A 7,267-nucleotide genomic window follows, 5' to 3' on the forward strand; every position below is an offset into this window, starting at 1 on the left:
AAGACCATTATTGACTTGAGCCTCAAAGACTTTTATCTTCTCTATGCAATTAGCTTAGTAAATTGGTGCGTGTTTAGTAGAGGAATTGAAATTCAGCATAAAACTAAATTGACTAATATTTACCAGATTCAACTGAAAAAAGAAAAAAAAATTACAAAGTACACTTTTTCCTTTTTTTTTTCCTCACAAATAATATAAAATAGTCTACTTGACCACAACTAATAGGTGCAAATAATTCATTATTGGTTTAGAATATGTTTTTTTCCTCACATAATCATGACATTAACTTGGGAAAAATAAAACGCTTACCAAAATAAATTGACTTATTGAGTACAAAGAGTAGAGCATGTAATTCAAAATTTAAATGTACAAAATGAAGGAAGGAATTTATTACAAGAAAAAAAAAAGGTACGTTTTTTAGGTCAGTGTTTTTGTTTGAAGGAAAAACGCGGCGAAAGTGGAGGTTGCAAATGGGAGTTTCATTTCAATTTCATCATCATCGTCTTCATCTTCATCTTCATCTTCATCTTCATCTGAAGAATCCAGGAAAAAGAGAGATCTCTGTAATTCTGAACAAGTCAAGGGCTATTTCCGTAATTCGGAAGACCCAGTAAAAGCAGTCGCCGTCTTTGTATGAAAACGCTTGACATTTTCGCTGTTGCCCGTTGCGAGGACTCAACACTTGGGGGAGAAACAACCCAAAAATCCTCAATCCCCCAACATTCAACGCCCTCTTCTCTCCGTCGATTCGCCGGTGAGGCATGTTCGAGGGCAAGGATCTCGCCTCCGACGGCGACAACTCTCAGACCAAGCTTCTGCGCCATGTTTCCGACCGGAAGAGGGAATTTTCTGATGCCAAATCTGGGTTCTCCGATGGGTTGCATCCCAAATCCGCGAGAATCGGGAATTCCGGCTCTCAGGAACTGACTCTCAGCTACCTCTGTGAGAATTCCAAGCTGGGTTCCGCTTCGGCTTCGGCTACGGCTTCCCCCGAGAAAGAGGTTCTTCCAGGGAAGGGTTTCGCGGCTTCCTTCGAGAAAGGTAGTTATAAAGGTAAAGAAGTTTTGTTTTCTGAGAATTGTAGCGAGGATGATAAATGGGTCGAGAGGGATTTCCTGAATTTGAACTCGAATAGGGGAAATCACTCCAAGCGAGAGCTGGAGGAGGAGATTGAGAGGGAGAATCGGGGGAAGAAGCCGAAGCTCGAGACGCTTAATCTTTCTTTAGCTTTACCAGAAGTCTCACTTTCTCTTACTGCTTCTAATGCGCTCCAAAATGAAGATCCTCCCCCGGTTCGATCCAAGCCCTGTAGGAGCCTTCAATCTTTGGCACCATCGATGAATAATACCCAAACTACGTGTTCTAACGATTTCACTGCTGCTTCGCTTTCCTATTCCTACTCCCACCAATTCTCCCACAACCCCAGTTGCTCCCTGACGCGAAATTCGACTGAGAATTTTGAGTATTCAGTTGGGAGAGACGACCATATCTGGAATTGTGGAGAGGGAACTAATGGGTCTGTTCATAGCAGGTTCAAACCATTAGGGGATGGGGTTGCCTTATCAAATCATGGGGGTGGACTTAATTCTTTGTTGCAGGGCAATCGCCCTTTGAACAAGGAGTTATGTAATAACTCCGAAGAGCACTCCTTTTTTCCGTCTGAACTTCCGGCGAGACCGAGAATGGAGGTGAAGTCAGGAAATTCGATTGGAAGGGGATCGGAAAATTTAAAGGGGCTAGAGGGTGTTGCTAGGCCGGAGAGGATTCTTCGTGAAATAGTCTCAGAATCGATCTCGGTCATGTCTCAGATAGTTCAGGAGCTTCCCGATGAAACGCTTGCATCAATCAAAGATCACTTGAAAGATCTGATTGCGACGCCTGACAAGAGAGATGAATTATTGTCTCTCCAAAAGCGGCTTGAGCGCAGATCTGATCTCACTAAGGAGACTCTTTCGAAGTGTCACAAAGTCCAGTTAGAAATTCTAGTTGCAGTGAAGATGGGGCTCGCAAGTTTCATCTCCGGGAAAAGCAGGTGTTCCATTGCTGAGCTTGTGGACATTTTCTTGTTTCTGAAATGCAGGAACTGCAAGAGTGTAATCCCGGTTGACGACTGTGACTGCAAAATCTGCTCGGCCAACAAGGGGTTTTGCAGCTCATGTATGTGCCCCATCTGTTTGAACTTTGATTGTGCAAACAATACTTGTAGTTGGGTCGGTTGCGACGTCTGCTCCCATTGGTGCCATGCTGCTTGTGGGATTGAGAAGAATCTCATCCGACCCGGTCCGAGCCTCAAAGGTCCTTCAGGGACAACCGAGATGCAGTTCCACTGCATTGCTTGCAATCATGCCTCAGAGATGTTTGGATTTGTGAAGGATGTTTTTGTGTATTGTGCAAAGGACTGGGGTCTAGAAACTTTGATGAAGGAGCTTGAGTGTGTGAAGAGGATCTTCATTGGAAGTGATGACTACAAAGGTAAGGATTTGTATATTAAAGCTGCTCAAATGCTGGCCAAGCTCGAGAGGAAAGCACTTGCTCCTTGGGAAGCCTGCAATACCATTCTTGAATACTTCAATTGTAAGTCTGAAAACTCTTTCGTGTTCCTTTTCCATTCTAATCTTTTGCCTAAATTCGATTATTTAATATGTGTTTGTAAGAAAAATAGATGTTAATCTATTTTGTGCTCTCCTGAATATTCAATCTGACTGTTTGCATAAAACATGAAGTTCTTTAATATTTATGTGAATCATTTGTTGGCTTTTTGTTGTATCTGTTTCTTGTTCATTTGTATCTTTTTGCTCCTGTAATGGCCACCGCTTTTCTTACTCACTTTTTGTGGTTTCGTGATGAGTTTTGTTTTTGAATGATTCAAGGAAACATATTGTTTTCAATGTAACTAATCAGTGCCTTACGCACTAGCTCGTCAATTTTGAGTTGATTGTTTATTTTTTCTGAATGAGTGCATTTTTTAAATGTTCTATATGCAAGTGTCAAATGAACTTTTAATATAACATAAATGAAAAGCACAAGTATTGGAAGAATATCTGCTGCTTTATATCCATTTTCTGACATAGCTGTTGAATGTCTTTATTTTCCTCAGTGAAAGAGTGCTATTTGTATTTGTTGCAGCCATTTCATAATCTATGAGAATAATCAGAATGGTTCTTGTCGAAAAAAACCAGGTTTTATGGTCATCATCTGTGAATCTTTGCAGCACATAGTAGTTTTTTGCCTTCTGAAATACAGTCTGTGCCATATTAGTTCGATTTGTTTGTATATATGCTTTATATTTATGACATAACATATTTGCTCTTCTCTTAGTTCAAACATCGAAGTAAAATGACACTCTGTCAGGTTTTGGGTCGGATTTCCGGAAATGGGGAAAAGATCAGTAGGATATATCAAGTTCTTGATCAAAGTAGAATGTTTCTTTAACGGTCATATGTTTTAGAGATGAAACCAGAGAGTTCTGGATCTTAAAGGAAGGTTACAAGCTTCTTGTTTCTTTTGGCTTGCCTTTTCAGATGTGCGTAGCGTCTATGTGTGTGTTGAATGCTTGCTGTTTTACATGTTGATAAAACCATCTTCTTCTTGGATAATCTGTTTTGGAGGAGTTAATTTCCATGGTGATTAGAATATCGACTCGAAATCGTTACATACATATGCTCTTTTTTATTATTGAATTCGTTTTCGTCTCGTTCTTTTAAGATTATTTTGGTATTATGCATTTTGGTGTTCCTGCATACTGATACTAACAGAATCGTTGGACTTGGTTCTCAGATGGCACGTCGGAGATTTCAACGTCAGGCGTATTCTCAGAGAAGTTGGGACCAATCGATACGACCAGCCTTGCAAAGGATGGGATGTCACATCCTCAATCGAGTTCCTTACCATCGACATACACCATGCAGAAAAACACCCCATCAAGGCCACATCATGACATGATTTCCAGCGATCTTCGACGGAACGATCTCAAAGCTTCCATCACCAGCAACATGAACGCAGACGACGAGTTCCAATTCAGGACATTGGCAAAGAAAGAGGGCGTCGAGAGCTTGGAAAGCATCGTGAGGATCAAGAAAGCAGAGGCAGGAATGTTCCAAAACAAGGCGGATGAGGCACGGAGGGAGGCGGAACGACTGAGACAAATAATCATTGCAAAGACGGAGAAACTAGATGAGGAGTACGCGGAGAAGATCGGGAAGCTGTGCCTGAAAGAGGCGGAAGACAGGCGGATGAAGAAGGTGGAGGAGCTGAAGGCAATGGAGAACTCTCAAATAGATTATTACAACATGAAGATGAGAATGCAGAAGGAGATAGGTGGATTGTTGGAGAGGATGGAAGTGACAAAAAAGCAAATAGTGTGAGGTGAGGGGCATGTGTTTATTTCTAACTTGATTTTTGTGAAGGTTTAGCAATAATGTTGACTGTATTAAGGATTATATTGCAATATGTTGTGTTTGTTTATTGTTTAAGATCGCAATAGGCAGTGATTGGGAAGCTCAATCCTGATCGATTCTCTCTTGTCAAAAGTTACAAAAGTTTTCTCATTCTTCTGATTTCTTTTCTGTTCCTGCATTAGCATTAATGTAAAGTGAAACACCCCCCACCCCCTGGATCTTTAATTTAGTCTCTCTCTATCTCGATCTCTTAACGGTTCTCCTCTATCTTTCAAAGGGGCTTGGAGCAGTCCCGTTGGTAAGAACATGGAGTCTTGTAGTATCACACATCATGAAGTCTTTGTGTTCTAAATAGAATGCATTTAGTTTTGAGAACACCTAGTTATGATTATGATAAATGTAATCTTTTCAATTGATGGTTGAGCAATTAACCCATCTTTTTAAGTCATGAGATCACACAAACAAATATTTCCACACTCCAAAAAAGATCAAGAAGCTAGAAAAGATGAGGCAAAAAGAATAAGAACAAAAAAGAACTAGAGCGGGATATTGGGGTGCCTAGCAAAACCGACAACGATGTTGATGGAGATGCCAAAGAGGAGGACAAAGAAAGCAGTGAAGTTGAGGAGACGAGACTCATGGTTAGCTACCAATTTGAGAGAAGTAGCCTTCTGAGATAGACCAGTCAAGGCTGTGCATATTATCATCAGCAGCAGAGCCCTTCCCCCACTGATGTGCCATGGCAGCAGCTTGGCTTTTGTACTTGCCTCTGCTCCTGGAAACAAGAATGTACACAGCCCCAAAACCCACTGCCAACAACCCAATGTAGATCACAATAAAACAAAATAATGAAACCTACAAACTCAATGCCCAATTGGGTCAGATTATTATACCTGCAAGCCATAAAGGGAGAAGGTGACAATGCCAATCCATGAATGCAAACTAAACATATCTTCCAAGTTCACCAAATCATGAAACTTGAAAGCAGCGTTTATCCCAGCAATTCCCATGCAAATGGCTACCAAATGCAGCCCCATGTGAGTTATTTTCCTCGCCATCTTATCTGCCCTCACTGTCTTGAAGGCCATCATTGCTGCTCAAACCCAAATGGTTATGTTTTCACAGTTTCTTTTCTTTTTTTCAGTCAACATTGAATCTTAAAACACAAGTTAAATGAATTCGAGTTGGCTCTACCTTCCCCGGACACGAACACGAAACCGAGGAGCATGAAGAACGGGTGGCACTGCCAAAAACAAACCCCTCCAATGTCAATTCCTCTGGTATATCTATATCATATTAGTGGTATATGTGTTAAAAGAACTGATATTTGAGATTTGGAGGTGTTCTGATGAGTTTAGTTGGATTGGATTAAAAGACTATTTTGATCCAACCCAATTATTTGATTTGCAAACTTGATCCGAAATTTCAATAACTCTTACTAGATGATGGACCTAATTCAACCCGACTATAAAATATGGACTGAGATGATCTGAATCATCGAGTGATTAACCCAACTTATAAAGTTTTAATTTATTTGAACTCAACCTAATAAAATTTAGAACACGAATCTACACATAATAGGGAATGAGAAAGAGTGAATGAAATCTTACATTGAAGACGAGGTTGGGATTGGGAGAATCGTAGCCGAGCCCGCCACGATAATGCAGCAGCCAAACAAGCAGAAGAATGCAGGCTGTGACACCAAAAATATGTGCCATGATTGTTACTGCAGATGCAGTGTGCCTAAAACTTGCCCTCTCCATGGTGTCCATTATTGGCTGCTGAACTTCTCAGCTTCCTTTTGTTCTTAATACTTCTTCTTCATCTTCTTATATATATATATATATATATATAGAGGTTTTTTTAGAGAGAGGGAGTAGTAAATATTGTAATATAATGTTGCTTGAAGAGCTGGGTTTGGAATTGTGAGTTTGGAAAACTTGGAGCTTTGGCAAAGCATAAGAAAAATCAATCTAAGAGAGAGAGAATGATATAAAGTTTAAGACTTTTAAAAAATTTTCTTACGACAGACTTCAACTGATTATATCAGATAAAGAAAAAGTGGTTCTTATTACGAGTGAATAGAATTTTTTAGTACCACAATATACATGGGGTTGGAGATTTGAAGCCACAACTTTTCGAGAATATATGTTTTAATTATCAGTTGAGCTACGTTCAGATCGACAAGAACAAATTAATTCTCTCTTCTAATTCAGGTAAGTCCAATGGTTCAGATTGGGCCTTTTTGATATCTGTTTTGAATTTGGTAGAAGGAAGAGGAAGCTAAATTTAAGGTGCCAAAGATGGAAAAGGTAGGAAGGCTCTCTTTATCTTTCTTTTTGGCTCTTTGAAGAAAGAGGCATCAACAAAAGCAATTCAATTAAATTCATGCTCTTGTTTTAAGACCAAGAAAAATAGATAAAGAAATCAATTCAACTGATCTTTTAGTAACTAATTCTTTGGTCCGGTAAATTGGCAAATTGTCCCTCGTCACTACCATATTAAATTATATACTTCTTTTTGTTTATACAGGGTGTGTCAATTTGTTCACAAGAAATTTCTTAGAACTGAAATTTTAAGTAAATAAACTTGATATAATTTCTAATATATAATATTTTGATACTTATTCTCGAGTAAGAATTTTGATTTGATGGCTGATGAGTTTGTTTACGTATAAATGAGGTTGGCCCCACAACTTTTAGCTTGTCAAGGATTTTCAAAGGTTTCAGTTTGAGGTTGTAGCTTTGATGAAGGGTTTTAAGTAGGCACTTCTTGTTAATGATTATGACTTTGAGTTCTTGGATTCCTTTGTGGGTAGGGTTTTTGTGAGCCTTGTACATGTGAGTTTGGGCTTGGTTGGCTTTCGGTCC

The 7,267-nt window shown here is 39.5% G+C and overlaps 2 protein-coding genes across 2 annotated transcripts; one reads left to right on the top strand and one right to left on the bottom strand.

Annotated features, from left to right (window-relative positions):
• Positions 1–426: 426 nt before the first annotated feature.
• On the top strand, positions 427–4,547 carry TTA1 (class I heat shock protein, putative (DUF1423)). Its single transcript, XM_022290700.2, has 2 exons — positions 427–2,574; positions 3,778–4,547. The coding sequence occupies exons 1-2, from the start codon at positions 762–764 to the stop codon at positions 4,362–4,364; spliced, it is 2,400 nt and encodes a 799-aa protein (XP_022146392.2). The 5' UTR covers positions 427–761; the 3' UTR covers positions 4,365–4,547.
• Positions 4,548–4,785: 238 nt separating this feature from the next.
• On the bottom strand, positions 4,786–6,224 carry LOC111015617 (Cytochrome b561/ferric reductase transmembrane protein family). The gene is made up of 4 exons (XM_022290701.2): positions 6,008–6,224; positions 5,592–5,640; positions 5,291–5,490; positions 4,786–5,206 (listed from the first exon to the last, which is right to left on the bottom strand). Exons 1-4 carry the CDS (start codon positions 6,167–6,169, stop codon positions 4,934–4,936), a joined length of 684 nt encoding a protein of 227 aa, XP_022146393.2. The 5' UTR covers positions 6,170–6,224; the 3' UTR covers positions 4,786–4,933.
• Between the last annotated feature and the right edge of the window lie 1,043 nt (positions 6,225–7,267).

The sequence above is a fragment of the Momordica charantia genome (assembly GCF_013281855.1).
Source record: "Momordica charantia cultivar OHB3-1 chromosome 4 unlocalized genomic scaffold, Mcharantia_2.0 BLBB01000004.1, whole genome shotgun sequence".
Lineage (NCBI taxonomy): Eukaryota > Viridiplantae > Streptophyta > Magnoliopsida > Cucurbitales > Cucurbitaceae > Momordica > Momordica charantia.